Source organism: Rana temporaria, chromosome 3 (assembly GCF_905171775.1).
Source record: "Rana temporaria chromosome 3, aRanTem1.1, whole genome shotgun sequence".
Taxonomy (NCBI): domain Eukaryota; kingdom Metazoa; phylum Chordata; class Amphibia; order Anura; family Ranidae; genus Rana; species Rana temporaria.
In genome coordinates, this window is record NC_053491.1 from 267,221,197 (window position 1) to 267,237,948 (window position 16,752).

Consider the following 16,752-nt stretch of genomic DNA (forward strand, 5'->3'; position numbering starts at 1 on the left):
AACCATCATGTAGCCTGGCCCTACAGTTTCCACGTTTCTTCTTCACAGGTTTGGCCAAGAAAGCAGAAACAAGAACCATAAACAAAAAACGTCCATACCAAAGTCCCCTGCTGTAGAAGCAGCTATGCACAGACAAAGGCTTACCTTGGGGGCAGTATGGGACCCGGATGCTGCCGCTGGTTCAATCTGAGCGGGCGCTCCATCCTCAGACCTGTCCTCAAGCTCCATGAGGCAAGCGGAGATCTGCCGGAGAGATGGACTGCTTCTGTACCGCTAAAATGCTCCTCTGGCTTTCGGCAGAGTGTTCCACCAATAGCAAATAGTCAGTGTATCCATGCTGTGCTTCCTTGGGAAAAAACGGCGCCTGGAAGTGTGTCACGTGACTTCCGGTTCTGGTGCCATTTTACTGCGTCACCGGAAGTCCTCCGACACCATCTTGGTACAACGCAGTGAAACACGAAGAGGACACAGTTCCACACAGCCAGTTCAGGGAAAAAAATGGAAGGGAGTTGCCACTACTCACACCTCCAGGTAGGCAAGCAACACCAAAAAATAGGGAACCCTTCTGGTTAGAAAGTTACAGGACTATCACCCAGGACTCGGCCACAACTAGTCCTGGATGATACCAGAGAAGGGGAACCCACCAACCACAGTTACCAGACCTAAGAACACAACAAACATGTTGGTGCTCCTGGAGGGTGTGGAAACACAAAACAACCGAGGGTCAGAGAAATATGGAAGGGGCCTTTTAAATTGTATCGGATTTGTGTTTCTTGTAGGGGACGAAGCCAATAATCTCTCAAGTAGCTGTCCTGGAAGGTGAGGGGGGAAATTAAGGGACATCTAGTTGATCATTCAACCGTTTGCAAGCAAAAATGCTGCCAAACTTGAGCATTTCAAAGCATTTTATATCATACAGATTCAATATTCCACTCCAGACTTCAGCCCACTGTACTACAATGCCAATGAAAGTAGACTCGTGAAGACACTAAAATACATTGGATGGTTTTACTGAATATAAATAAAAACTACTGCCAAGACTTGGATTACCTACTGGTGGCACTTTGGTTGCCTGGGAGGCAACAAAAGTGCAACAGTACAACGTTCTTAGATCATCTGTCTATGTGCTATACCAAATCAAGTATATTGTATTATATACAAATAAAATGGCCAACTTTTCACTCACAAATGGCGCTCTTCTGTTTTGCTTCCCACATTCCTGAAAAAGAAAAGAAAGAACAGGATAAGTTTTACTTTAACAAATCTGCAGAATGACCACGGCTCTTGCCAAGTGTGTTTCTCAGGTGAAGACAAGGATATTGTCTGGCCTAGTCATAAATGGGAATTCTAGAACACTTTCCCTAAGGCCCCTTTCACACTGGGGCGTTTTTCAAGCATTATTCGAGCGAAGCCTCATCTGCAATCCCAATGTAGTGGTAAAGCACCGCTAAGATTAAACGTTTTAGGGTGTTTTTGCAGTGCCTCAGTGTGAAAGGGTAAGGCATTTTTACAGCGCTTTTAATTCATTTCAATAGAGAGGCGTTTTTGGAGTTTTTTTCAGCGCCCAAAAGCTGCTCCAAAGATGCTGCTTGCAGGACTCAATGTGAAAGAGTCTATTGAGATGCATGGAGAGCATTTTAATAGTGCCATTTTTAACGCTAAACCGCTGTAAAAACGTTTCAGTGTGAAAGGGGTCTTATCCCCCCAAAAAATAGGCAAAAGAGGCATTACAGAGCCCCATTTCATATAGGAGCCTGTATGTCCTTGTACTTTGAACAGTCTGGCAGCAAGGCTCATTCACATGTTTTTTTGCCTCCCATTTTCTTCTCTACCACGTTCGTGGCCAAACGCATAGGAGAGTAGGGAAATAGATGCAGAGCAAAGTATCACTGCATATGGAACTGTTCTCTATGCATGAATGGATCAGCTACACACAAAAGCCCCTCATGAAGTGAACTACAGGGAAGCATCAGGGGAAAAGTACAGCATGCTGAGCTTTTCACAAACTTTTCTTCGTTGTCTACTTAAAGGGGTTGTAAAGGTTCGTCTTTTATTTTCTAAGTAGGTTCCTTTAAACTAGTGCATTGTTGGTTCACTTACCTTTTCCTTCAATTTCCCTTCAAAATGTTTTTCTCTCTTTGTTTGAATTTCTCACTTACTGTTTCTCCTCAGTAAGCTTTCCACCATCATCCGATCGGTGGAAAGTCATTTAGAACAGCTTACTGAACATCTTACTGAGGAGAAACAGGAAGTGAGAAATTCAGACAAAGATAACAAATAAAAAACATTTAGAAGGGAAATTGAAGGAAAAGGTTAGCGACCCAACAATGCACTAGTGTAAAATAACCTATTTAATAAATAAAACACTAACCTTTACAACCCCTTTAATCACTGGGGATATCTGACATGATATACAGACTGCATAGAAAATAATACCTCTGTATACAAGAGCATTTCTTTTTTTAATAAAATGTGACACAAAAATACAGAGAAGGAGAAAGCTTTATGTATTGGAGAACTTGTAAAACCCCAAAAAACGTCATTGATCTGCCTATACTAGACAGCTAAAAAATGCTTGAAAAACAAAAAAATGATATTTTTGTTTTTGTACAGCATTAGAATACAGGAAAAAGATTTACAGCCACCTTACCTCCAGTTCGCGCATGGTCTGAATGCGTACAGAGCATTTTCTGCCTCTCTCTATTAACTCAAGATCCACAGGGTCCATGAGAACAACAGACTTTAGTCCCGGGGTCTCTCCTTTTTCAACATGTTCTAAGAGGAGCCTGGCCTTTTCTGATTTGTCACATATTACTGTGGAAATATCAGCTGCCAACAAGATATTTGGTTAGAGGTTTAATATTCTTCATATTTAAAAAAATTACAAAATATGTTCAGTTAGCCAACTTTGATTTTTTTGATCAGAAGGCAAACCTTGTGCATTTGTAATGGCTGGCTAGATTGACAATGCAAAAAAACATAAGGGCAAAAGGGATTTGTGTACTTCCTGTATATAGCCCACCGAGGGACACAGGAATTCAGAGACTGCAGGATCATGCTGCTGCCTACAGGAGGATAGGACACAGGCAAACTAAAAACTCATGGGCCATCCCAGAATAACCCCTACTACTTCAGTTTTGTGGTAAAGTAGTACCAAAGAAATGATCATAAACAGAGGGGTGGGATCCATGTCCCTCAATATATATTACAGTAAGTACCAAAAAATCTTGTTTTCTTTCTCATCCATTAAGGGATGCAGGAATTCAAATATTCCATTTTTTTTCAGCCTTTAAACACATCTCTATGTTAGCCTATGTGCCCATAGTAGAAGACCAGCATTTAGAGGCTGAAGAAAATAAATAATTTGCATATTCAGGAGGGAAGTGTTTGAGCAGAAAAAAAACCACTGAGCGTGCCTAAACACGCCTAAAACACTAGGCACCTTTAGAGCTGGAGCCATCATTTATTTAATGGCCAGAATTTATATTCACAAGGAACCGTGAAGAAACTACACGTCCAGTCTTCCACTGCGGCAGATGTACTTTTAGTTCTAAATTGAATACAAGCATGCTGTCCAGCTTTGTAACGGACAGCCCATACATAGGCATGAGCAATTTGGAGAACATGCAAGAACCTGACATTCCACCCACAATCCACTGATTGTGGGTACAATGCTTTGCAGGCTCCTACAGGAAAAAAATGAGCGCACGCATTTTTCCTGCAAAAAAGTTTGCATTTATTAATGTTTTTCTAAAAGGTGAACTTAACCTTAAGAAAAACACACTTAAGAGTTTTTGTTGGAAAACAATATTTTAAGCAATAGAAAGCATGGATTTACAAAAGACTGAAGCTGCCTAACATCTGATTTTATTTTTATGAGAACGTATATAAAATCTTAGACAAAGGAGAGGCTGCGGATATAGTATACTTGGGTTTTGCAAAAACATTTGGCACAGTTCAAGTTAAAGTCTACATGCTTGGAAAGATCAGTTTGCAAATATATAGAAAACTGGCTAAAAGATGTACATTGTAGTGGTCATACTCTGAATGGTCTAAGGTTATCAGTGGTGTACCTGAATGTTCAGTGTTGGAACCCTTACTTTTTAACCTATTTATAAATTACAATTTCTGTGTTTTCAAAAGACATTGTGCTATATAGTGGCATAACGTCCTTACAGGATGTCTCCAACTTACAAGCAGACCTTATTGCACACTTTAACCGGTTAAGACCCGGACCATTATGCAGGTTAAGGACCTTGCCCCTTTTTGCGATTCATGCTGCGTCGCTTTAAACTGACAATTGCGGTCCGGCCACGTGGCTCCCAAATAAAATTGGCGTCCTTTTTTTCCCCACAAATAGAGCTTTCTTTTTGTGGTATTTGATCACCTCTGCAGTTTTTATTTTTTGCGCTATAAACAAAAATAGAGTGACAATTTTGAAAAAAAATGCAATATTTACTTTTTGCTATAATAAATATCCCCAAAAAAGGATTTAATTTTTTTCCCCCCTCAGTTTAGGTCAATATGTATTCTACATATTTTTGGTAAAAAACAAAAAAAACAACAACGCAATGCGCGTTCATCGAAATTGATAGCGTTTACAAAATAGGGGATAATTTTTTTTTAAGAATACCAAAAAACTATCACTAATGGTGGCGATCAGCGATTTTTTTCGTGACTGCGACATGGTGGACACATCGGACACTGTTGGGACAATTGTCATTTTCACAGCGAAAAGTGCTATAAAAATACACTGATCACTGTGAAAATGACAATGGCAGTGCAGGGGTTAACCACTAGGGGGGCGCTGTAAGGGTTAAGTGTGACCTAATGTGTGTTTCTTACTGTAGGGGGGTAGGGCTGGACAAGTGGGTTATGTTCCCTTTTTACAGGAGAGGACAAGGCAGAAACATGTTAGATAATTAAATACATGTTATATCAACAGAGTTGAACAGCCCCGCCCAGGGGGTGGTCCCTCCAGACATAACCCTCCTCACTGCAGCATGCAGCCTCAGTTCTTACAAGCAGTACAAACCTAAAAAGGAGGGGTGGGTGCTGTGTCCGTTCATGGACTCAGAGAAAAGGATTTTACGGTGAGTACAAAAAAATCCTATTTTCTCTTATTGTCCATGGACGGACACAGCTCCTTAAATCTTGACAAGTGGGACATCCCCAAGCAGTGTCAAAAACGAGGGGTGGGAAATATATCAGTAAAACTAAATTATAACTTCACCCCAAAACAAGCAGAGCTCCTCAACGGAGGAGGTGCAACTTTAAACAGCCGCCTGCAAAAACTAGCGGCCGAAAAAAGCATCAGAAGATGCACTTACAGCAACCATGTAAATTATGGAAAAAGTGTGAACGGACGAGCAAGTCGCCGCCTTGCACACCTGTGAGACCGATGCATGATGTCGGAAAAGAAACCCAGGAAGCACCAATTGCCCTTGCCAAAAGTGCCGTGACCGGAAAGGCCTGTATGACAGTCTGCCTGATCCACCGAGAAATGGTGGTCGACTAGACCGCCAGGCCCTTTTGTGGAACAGACACCGACACAAGAGAGTCAGAACTCTGAAAACTGAGCCGTAGCAGGCTGGTACACCTGCAAAGCGCGTACCACACCTAAAGTATGAAAGGCAACCTCCGTAGGATGCGCCAGCCGAGGACAGAAGGATGGAAGAACAATGTCCTTATTCCGGCGAAAGGCCGAAACCACCTTCGGAAGAAGGGAGATCGAGGGCGCAACACCACCTAATTCTTATGGAGTATCAAGCATGGAGGCTTGCAAGACAAGACCACCAACTCAGAAACCCTTCTAACAGAGGTAAATGCCACTAAAGAGGCCACCTTCTGAGATAGTTTCAAGAGAAAATCTCTGTTTCCAAAAGGAAGGTTGCTGAAGAACCGAGAGCACTCATGGGGGCAGAGATGGGCCAAGAGGGCAAAGTATATGACAAACCCCCTGCACACAAAAAAGGTACCCACCAGGGAACGGGCCACAAAAAGGCCACTGAAAGAACACAGCCAAGGCTGAAATCTGCCCCCAAATGGTGCTTTAAGCAATTTTCAGATCCACTCCAAGCTGTAAAAACAGCAGGACCCAGGACACTGAGTACGTCCGTGGACGTCACTCCATCCCTTCGCACCAAGAGATGTAGGCCTGCCAGGTGTGATGGTAGATCCTCCGGAAGAAGAGTACGTGTCCTCAGCATTGTTGAGATGACCGAGTCGAACAGACCCCGGTCACTTAAAGTCTGGCTTCCAATAGCCATGTTGAGCAAGTCAGTGACTGTACAACAGGAGGAAGTATGGGACCTCGAGACAGAGGGACCTCCCGCCCTGGCAACCGCCAGGGTACCTCCGCTACCAGGTGCCCCATATCAGCGTACCAAGGACACCAAGGTCAATCTGGAGCGATTAGAATCATCGGATCTCCTCAGCCTCCACTCTGGAGCAGCCGAGGAAGCCACTACAATGGAGGAACAGCAAAAAGTCGCCGATACAGACCCCACAGGGCCACCAGCGCGACTGACGCATTTGTACCAGATCACTAGACCTGGCCACTAACGTCGACACCCTTGCGGTGAAGATGAGTGGCCAGGAGATCCATGCCCTGTGAGGGAGCCTCACAGGGCATGCGTCAGCTAGTCCTCGCGGACGGGAAAGTACAGTCCCTGCCGCTTCGGTGGGTTGGTACGGCTGGGCATTCCTGGGGTTCAGGGGTCCTCTTCTCCCTTCCCTGCTCCTTTTCCCTTGCTGTATTGCCAACATTGCCGCTGTCGGGGGGTCTTCCTGAGGGGACCGTTATCTGGCCTGTGTTTTTTCTTTTTTGTGTGGGGCTTTCCTGACCCCTAGTGCTGTATACGGCGCACACAGGTCCCTGCAGATGTCCCACAGTTACCTCACGGTTCTTTTCTTCTCACGCTGTGTGCTGAGAGCGGACGGCAGCGCTGGGCAATCTCCCCTGGGTACCCCTGGTCAGCGCAGCAAGTGGGTGAGATGCCCTGAATAGGGTTCTAGGAGCTTCTGTTTATTTGTAAGGTCAGGTGTGCATATTCTACATACACACTATGTAAATATTGTTAATATTTGGAGTCGGTATCTGGGTCCTTCCCCAACATGCTGGTGGTGGCGGCAGGTGTTGGCACCTGGGATTCCCACAGAGGTTTTATTCTTAGTCCTGGACACGTTTGTGCCAGGGTGGGGATGGACTGCGGACGGGCGGTGAAAGAGTGCCCCCGTTATCCCCTGGAGAATGCTCTGTTATGGAGCCATGGACCAGGTACCTGGGTACTAAAAAAAAAAAAAAAAGCAGGATAAAGCATTTATGGGTGCGCTTTTCACTGCTGCAAGGGACTCGCTGGGTTTCCGTCGAGCAGTTGCCCACCCGGGGCATGATCGGATGGTGACATAAGGGGCGGGGTAATTGGATGACATCACCCGGTGACCACCCTTCATGCAAATACAAGTCGTTGCGCACCAAGCACACGGCATTACAGTGGGAGAGAGAGCGTTGAGTCAACATCGGAAGAAGAGCAGAGGGAAAAAGACGGAAAAGACCGGGCAACAGCTAGCAAAAGAGCAGAAGATAGCGGAGGAGCCCGGCAGAAGACACCAGGCAGTGGGAGAAGAACCAGAGTGGAGAGGTCAGAAGAGACCCCCGGAGCTGCCTAATAAATTTTAAAAACCTTTGTAGTGTATTTTTAGTGACACTTTTTTCCCCAGGTGAATAGGTACGGGTACGATGTACCCCATACTCATTCACAAGGTGAGGGCCGGGATCTGGGGGCCCCCATATTAAAGGGGGCTCCCAGATTCTGACATCTAGTCCAACCAATAAAATAAACAAATGGAAAACCTTGATATATACATAAAATCCTATACCCAGAAATCAACCATAGACAGGCAAAAAAAAGCCTATAGAGCAGGGATATGCAATTAGCGGACCTCCAGCTGTTGCCAAACTACAAGTCCCATGAGGCATAGCGAGACTCTGACAGCATCAAGCATGACACCCAGAGGCAGAGGCATGATGGGACTTGTAGTTTGGCAACAGCTGGAGGTCCGCTAATTGCTTATCCCTGCTATAGAGCATGGTCCAATTTGCTCCATTGGGGAGTAAAATACATTTATTAAAGGGGGCTCCCAGATTCCGATAAGCCCCCGTGCACAGACCCCAACAACCAACTGCCAGGGTTGTCGGGAAGAGGCCCTTGTCCTCAACAAAGCACCCACCACCCCATGTTGAGGGCATGAGGCCTGGTACAGTTCAGGAGAGGGGGGGGGCGCTTGCTCTTCCCCATCCCCTTTCCTGACTGACCAAGCTGCGTTCTCTGATAAGGGTCTGGTATGGCTTTTGGGGGACCCTCACATAGTTTTTTTCTCGGCGTAGGGGATTCCCCTTAAAATCCTTACCAGACCGAAGGGCCTGGTATGCTCTTGGAGGAGGAACCCATGCCAGTTTTTTTTATTTTTTTATTTGGTATGGAGTTCCCCCTCAAGATCAACAGAGCACAAGTCGTATCATGCAAGACGGCGATCTGACTTTGATCCAACTTCAGTGATATTCAATGGACTGAAGTAGGATCAAAATTGGACCAAAAAAAGTGCAGGGAGCATTTTCAAAGTCGGACCAGTCAAGACGGCTCCCATAGGGAAACATTGATTTCAGAGCGTTTGTCGCACCAGTGTGAACCCAGCCTAAACCAGTGAAGAGCAAGAACCTTTTCACCAGTAAGTAATTCGGAATCAGCTGTATGGTGGTTTTCTCTATGTACAGTGCCTTGTGAAAGTATTCGGCCCCCTTGAACTTTGCGACCTTTTGCCACATTTCAGGCTTTAAACATAAAAATATAAAACTGTAATTTTTTTTGAAGAATCAACAAGTGGGACACAATCATGAAGTGGAACGAAATTTATTGGATATTTCAAACTTTAACAAATAAAAAAACTGAAAAATTTGGGCGTGCAAAATTATTCAGCCCCCTAAGTTAATACTTTGTAGCGCCACCTTTTGCTGCGATTACAGCTGTAAGTCGCTTGGGGTATGTCCATCAGTTTTGCACATCGAGAGACTGAAATTTTTGCCTATTCCTCCTTGCAAAACAGCTCGAGCTCAGTGAGGTTGGATGGAGAGCATTTGTGAACAGTAGTTTTCAGTTCTTTCCACAGATTCTCGATTGGATTCAGGTCTGGACTTTGACTTGGCCATTCTAACACCTGAATATGTTTATTTGTGAACCATTCGATTGTAGATTTTGCTTTATGTTTTGGATCATTGTCTTGTTGGAAGACAAATCTCCATCCCAGTCTCCGGTCTTTTGCAGACTCCATCAGGTTTTCTTCCAGAATGGTCCTGTATTTGGCTCCATCCATCTTCCCATCAATTTTAACCATCTTCCCTGTCCCTGCTGAAGAAAAGCAGGCCCAAACCATGATTCTGCCATCACCATGTTTGACAGTGGGGATGGTGTGTTCAGGGTGACGAGCTGTGTTGCTTTTACGCCAAACATAATGTTTTGCATTATTGCCAAAAAGTTTGATTTTGGTTTCATCTGACCAGAGCACCTTCTTCCACATGTTTGGTGTGTCTCCCAGGTGGCTTGTGGCAAACTTTAAACAACACGTTTTATGGATATCTTTAAGAAATGGCTTTCTTCTTGCCACACTTTCATAAAAGCCAGATTTGTGCAGTATACGACTGATTGTTGTCCTATGGACAGTCTCCCACCTCAGTTGTAGATCTCTGCAGTTCATCCAGAGTGATCATGGGCCTCTTGGCTGCATCTCTGATCAGTCTTCTCCTTGTATGAGCTGAAGGTTTAGAGGGACGGCCAGGTCTTCGTAGATTTGCAGTGGTCTGATACTCCTTCCATTTCAATATTAATCGCTTGCACAGTGCTCCTTGAGATGTTTAAAGCTTGGGAAATCTTTTTGTATCCAAATCCAGCTTTAAACTTCTCCACAACAGTATCTCGGACCTGCCTGGTGTGTTCCTTGTTCTTCATGATGCTCTGCGCTTTAAACGGACCTCGGAGACTATCACAGTACAGGTGCATTTATACGGAGACTTGATTACACACAGGTGGATTCTATTTATCATCAGTCATTTAGGTCAACATTGGATCATTCAGAGATCCTCACTGAACTTCTGGAGAGAGTTTGTTGCACTGAATAATTTTGCACGCCCAATTTTTCAGTTATTTATTTGTTAAAAAAGTTTGAAATATCCAATAAATTTCATCCACTTCATGATTGTGTCCCACTTGTTGATTCTTCAAAAAAAAAAATCCAGTTTTATATCTTTATGTTTGAAGCCTGAAATTTGGCAAAAGGTCGCAAAGTTCAAGGGGGCCGAATACTTTGGCAAGGCACTGTATAACTACCATTAAAAAAAAAAGTTGTATTTATCGATAGCAGGACGATAAAAAGTTTCATACTCTGGATTCATCAGAAATAGCTAATGTATGCTGCACAATGACTTTAGAAGTTCTACATCATTTTAGTTATATTTTTATCAGTTGTAATATACTAAATATCTATACATAATGCACTTACCCATGTTAATAATATACCGAATTGCACCATGACCCAGAGTGTCATACAGTGGAACAACCACCATGGAGTATGTGTAGCAGGCAAGTTCAGAGATGATCCACTGCAGAGACAAACATATTTTTATTTTCGAGGCCACAGTACAAAATATACCAAGATCATGCAGTAAGCTTTAGAATACCTCTGGGCGGTTCTGGGCAAAAACCCCAATGAACTGATCCGTTGAAGCCTTGCATCCCTGATATAGTAATCCCGATCCTAACCACTCTGCTCTGTTTGTCACCTGTCAAGAATTCAGAAAGACACATTCAACAGTTAACAAAAGGCCAACATGTTCATATTTTTATATTTCTATCATACTGATTTTTTTTTTTCAGGAAAAAAAGAACAATGGAAATATTATTGTTTGATAGTACCTGTTAAAATCAATGCAACTTAGCACAGGGAGATTTTAGAACCAGTTCCAGTACTTCTATGATGTGATTCAAGCACAACTTTGGCCCCACAGAATATGCAAACCACCTGAAAGTAGCATCACCTGTCCTATAGCCTCAGGAGGCGGGAGGACTGACTCCCAATCAAATGATTATTGTAGTTACTTGTAATTGGCCATCACACTGACTATTCTATAAAACCTGTCTCTATTCTCTTTCTCCTTTAAATGGAGAAAGAAAAAAAAACACAGTAAAACCGTGGATTGCGAGCGCAATTCGTTCCTGAAGCATGCTTGTAATTCAAAGCATTTGCATATCTAAGCAAATGTTTCCATAAGAAATAATGGAAACTCAAAATGATTCGTTCCACAACCATTTATTCATAAGTCCTTCAGTTTATAGTCCATATAAAAAGATTATAGCAATGTGATAGGTTGTGTAACCATAAAATGACAATCCACAAATGGAAGCCTCCACAAGGGGATTAGAAGCAAAATCCAGCAGGAGCTAAAGATTATAAAAGAGAAGAGAGGTCCCTCCAAGTGTAGCAATATGGTTACATTTAATGAAGGTACAACATTTAGAATGGTCTATGTGGACAGCTTTACCCTGGATGTCTGCATACCTAGATGTGTATGTTTTAACCTGCCTGGCGGTCTTCCCGAGTCTGACTCGGGGTTTGATTTTCCTGCTGCGAGCGGAAACCCCGAGTCAGACTCGGGCTTGCCTCGCTAGATCCACAGGCACAAGTTACTTACCTTGTCCCTGGATCCAGCGATGCCACCGCGCTGTGTGAGCGAGCGGGACCTCGCTCGATTCACACAGTGCCTCCGTGTGACGCCGATCTCCGTTCCCTGCGACGTTACGACGCACGGGGACGGAGAACGGCGCCAAATTCAAAAAAGTAAACAAACACCTTACATACAGTATACTGTAATCTTATAGATTACAGTACTGTATGTAAAAAAAACACACCCCCCTTGTCCCTAGTGGTCTGTCCTGTGTCATGCATGTCATTTTATATAATAAAAACGTTTCTTTCTCCCTGCAAACTGTAGATTGTCCATAGCAACCAAAAGTGTCCCTTTATGTCAAAAATAGTTTTAGAGCAGCTAGAAAACAGCGATAATAAATTATAATCACTTGCAGAATTGTGCGATAGCGATTTGTGGGGAAATTCGTCATAAAAAAAAAAAAAATAATGACAGCAACAATTCTGCAACTGGGCAAATTTCAGTGATTTTGATTTGATTACATTATTGAATAATTTTTATTATAATTATATTATTATTTGTTATAATTATTTATAATTATTTATTATATTATAATTTATAATTTTGTTTTTAAAAAAATGTCATACCTGGGATGCCTATTAGAATCTTGTTTGGTCAGATTTAAGTGAGTTATTTCTAAAAATTACAGACCTACAATATAAAACGCCAAATTTCCTTGCAAATAATGGTACCGCTTTTAGCATGTTTTTTCTGACAGAATCATACCGCCAGGGAGGTTAATCATCAACCATGTGAGTTTCTTTTTTGTACAATTCTCTTTTAAGGGGGCTTGGCAAGGGGTGTGTCCTATGCCCGCATACTTTAGCTGATAGGTGTCCCTCATTCCCATCTGAAAAAGTTGGGAGGTATGTTCTAGGAGAGTCACTTATTTTTTCCTGCTTCTAAATTCCCCTGTATGTTATGCCGCGTACACACGATTGGACAGTCAGACATCAAAATCGTGGATTTTCGCTCAAACTTGTCTTGCATACACACGGTCACACAAATGTCGGAAATTCCGAATGTCAAAAACGCGGTGACATACAACACTACGACGAGCCGAGAAAAATTCAATGATTCCGAGCATGCGTAGGATTTTTGTGTGTCGAATTGTGTACACAGTCGGACTTTACGACAAGAACTTTTGTTGTCGGAAAAATTGAGAACCAGCTCTCAAACATTTGTTGTTGGAAAATCCGACAGCAAATGTCCGAAGGAGCCTACACGGTCGGATTTTCCAAAAACAAGCTTGCATTAAACATTTGTTGTCGGAATGTCCAATCGTGTGTACACGGCATAAGTCTATGTGTCCATGCACAAATAGACTTGGCAGCATTTAGTGACAGGGAATTTAGATACACTGTCGTGCATCCAGGAGTAGCAGTGTTTTGGCAGAAAAAACTGCTTGAAAATGTGCATTAACGCTTTGCACATTTATCGCTGTGTTAAGAGATTGAGCGTTAATTTATGTCAAAGGCCAAAATAAATTATTCTGGCCAATTAAATTAACGCCCCAAGCGATTAATACCTGTAAACATGCCTAAAATCCCCTATACACCTGGATAGGAGTGGTGGCAAGGGCAGTGGCATATAGGAGGAACCGATGACCTACATTTTCCTCCTGCAGCCCCTAAAAGTCCGGTTTCCCTCCTCTCCCTCCCGCAGACATTCCGCATCTGCAGGAGGAAAATAGTGGAGATCAGTTCCTCTATATGCCACCTTGCAGTCCCTCCTTTGCAGGTCTCACTTTCCCCAGTAATGTATCAGGATGGAAAAAGAGAAAAAAGGTCCGGAAAATAATGTGTCATTTACTGGCCCCTTTCTTTCGTGAATGGACAGAGTCCGTGATCGGTATGGATAACACTTAAACCTGAGGCATAGTAAACAGTTTGCTTCAGTTCGTAAATGAATGGGAAGCTCTGTACAGAGCAGATATTCCTGTCCATTGATTCTGTGCAGTTGAGGCTGCAGAGATGGAGATTGAGGACCGTGTCCTCATTCTCCTTTCTCAGTCTCAAATGTGCAACATTAGAGGTCCGTTTAGACCCCTAAAACTTCACCAAATACCCCCCCCCCCCCCCAACAATAATTTTTTTTTATAAAATAAAATAGAAAAACTGTAAAAATGTATTGAAATAAAACACCAATAGTCCAGTAAAAATGAATAAAAAACGTAATTAAAACAACAATTATTGACACCAGTGATGGAACTGCCAGGGCCACAATGGCCACACTTGCGACGGGGCCCTGGTGTTCCTCCACCGTGGGGGGGGGGGGCAATATGGTAGGAAGGGAGCTTACTGCAGAACATGTGAAAGGGTCCTGCTGCAGGACCATAATAAAGGGTTCCATGATGGGAGTAGAGGGCCCTGGGATCAGTGGGAAGAGCCTCGAGCCCAGAGGGAAAGTCCCAAGCCAGGGAGGCCCTTCATGATTGCTTGCACCAGGGCCCTGAATGTTCTAGTTATACCTCTGGCCTAAGGCATTAAGGATTGTTTTACCTACAAGCCTACGGCCTGGGCGCCTGCCTCAACCCCCCCCCCCCCCACCCACCCCAAGCTGCTCTAAAAAGCCGCAATTGGTATCGATTGCTAATGTGCTAAACTGGGTTTACTATGCTTCTGTTTGCAAATGAATAGGAGCCTCTGTACATAGGCTTCTATTCATTCATCTGCACGGCAGCTAGGGCTGCAGTGAAAGGGGATGAGGGCTGTGCCTACAAAATATTAACAATAACACAACAAAAATAAAAAATAGTAAGGCTTCTTTCACATGGGGCATACTACAGCCTTCACCTGTGTAAGGCCATGTTCACCCGCACAGGTAAGCAAAGGTGTTCCATGCATCCCCATGCAGGTAGTTCCATTAATGTCCATGTATGCAGTATGCATATATGTGGCCTCACTGGACTTTTTTCAATGGGGCTGCATATCTTTCTGGAAGTGCAATGCACAGTGGGAGCCCCGGTCCTGTACCAACAATTGGGACTGGAACTCCCAATTCCAGGTCGACTTTTATCTGCGATAGCCTCTGTTTGGCTATCACAGTGATCATTCACTATGAAACCCTCCCCTGTGTTTTCTTTCTTTCTGAATGGAGGGCAGAGATGCATTGCATCTCTATCGTCTTGCAAGGTGAAAGGAATAAAAACAACTTGTGTGTTAAAAAAATTTAAAACAGCTAGATCAAGGTTTGAACTAGGTCAGTGCCAGGGTTAATGTTTTGGTCAAGGTCAGGATCAAAGGTCTGAATATTTTGGGCAGTATTTAAGAAAAGAACAACAAACATTTTTTAATTTAGTATCAGTGTTGCTTAGTGCAACGGCGAATCCATGGGGAGGGGGCAACAGGGCAATCTGTCATCACCAGGGCCGATCTGGCGCAGCCCGGTAGGCTGCCTGTCCTGAGGCTGCTTTGAGCTGTAGCTGACTGCAGCACTCCGCCTCTCTCCTGCGTGTATGACACCGGGCATCTCTCGCTGTGTGTGAGAGCTGGGTCTGTGTTCGGCTGTGCTGCCTGTGCTAGACCTGCTCATGTGATAGTAGATGGAGATGGAACACTGATTGAATCAGTGTTTTGTCTATCACACAAGCCCGTCTAGGGGGGGACCTTGCTAGAGCACACTGCCCTGCCGAACACAGACCTACAGCTCCTGGTTGTTCCATGACACACGTCGGGAGAGGAGATACCTGCTGTGTGATTGAGGCAATGCCATGGTGAGTGCAATGCACAGTGAGGCTTCATTCATATACAAAAGTGGGGCTTCATTCATATACAAAAGTGGGGCTGCATTCATATACAAAGTGGGGCTGCATTCATAGACACAAGTGGGGCTGCATTCATAGACACAAGTGGGGCTGCATTCATAGACACAAGTGGGGCTGCATTCATAGACACAAGTGGGGCTGCATTCATAGACACAAGTGGGGCTGCATTCATAGACACAAGTGGGGCTGCATTCATAGACACAAGTGGGGCTGCATTCATAGACACAAGTGGGGCTGCATTCATAGACACAAGTGGGGCTGCATTAATAGACACAAGTGGGGCTGCATTCATAGACACAAGTGGGGCTGCATTCATAGACACAAGTGGGGCTGCATTCATAGACACAAGTGGGGCTGCATTCATAGACACAAGTGGGGCTGCATTCATAGACACACGTGGGGCTGCATTAATAGACACGTGGGGCTGCATTAATAGACAAAAGTGGGACTGCATTAATAGACAAAAGTGGGACTGCATTAATAGACAAAAGTGGGACTGCATTCATAGACCAAAGTGGTGCTGCATTCATAGACAAAAGTGGGACTGCATTCATATACAAAAGTGGGACTGCATTCATATACAAAAGTGGGACTGCATTCATATACAAAAGTGGGACTGCATTCATATACAAAAGTGGGACTGTATTCATATACAAAAGTGGGACTGAATTTATATACAAAAGTGGGACTGAATTTATATACAAAAGTGGGACTGAATTTATATACAAAAGTGGGGCTGAATTTATATACAAAAGTGGGGCTGCGTTCATATATACAGTGGGGCTGCGTTCATATATACAGTGGGGCTGCGTTCATATATACAGTGGGGCTGCGTTCATATATACAGTGGGGCTGCGTTCATATATACAGTGGGGCTGCGTTCATATATACAGTGGGGCTGCGTTCATATATACAGTGGGGCTGCGTTCATATACTGTATACAGTGGGGCTGCAATGATGGGCACTGATGAGGCTGCCTTGATCTCTTGTACCATGTCTTCAGTCTCTGACCATCTCTTGTACCACGTCTCCAGTCTCTGACCATCCCTTGTACCACGTCTGCAGTCTCTGACCATCCCTTGTACCATGTCTGCAGTCGGACGATCCCTTGTACCATATCTGCAGTCTCTGACCATCTCTCGTACCATGTCTGCAGTCTCTGACCATCTCTCGTACCATGTCTGCAGTCTCTGACCATCTCTTGTACCATGTCTGCAGTCTCTGACCA

At 43.9% G+C, this 16,752-nt stretch overlaps 1 protein-coding gene across 6 annotated transcripts in view; it reads right to left on the reverse strand.

Annotated features, from left to right (window-relative positions):
• Positions 1–16,752, reverse strand: part of ACSL6 (acyl-CoA synthetase long chain family member 6) — a 324,620-nt gene that overhangs the window by 72,406 nt on the left and 235,462 nt on the right. For all 6 annotated transcript variants that reach the window (XM_040344653.1, XM_040344651.1, XM_040344650.1 and 3 more), the window contains exons 5-8: positions 10,733–10,834; positions 10,555–10,654; positions 2,651–2,829; positions 1,187–1,219 (exon numbers count right to left, since the gene is read on the reverse strand). In XM_040344653.1, the coding sequence (XP_040200587.1) occupies positions 1,187–1,219; positions 2,651–2,829; positions 10,555–10,654; positions 10,733–10,834 (414 nt within the window). The remainder of the gene's footprint in view (positions 1–1,186; positions 1,220–2,650; positions 2,830–10,554; positions 10,655–10,732; positions 10,835–16,752) is intronic.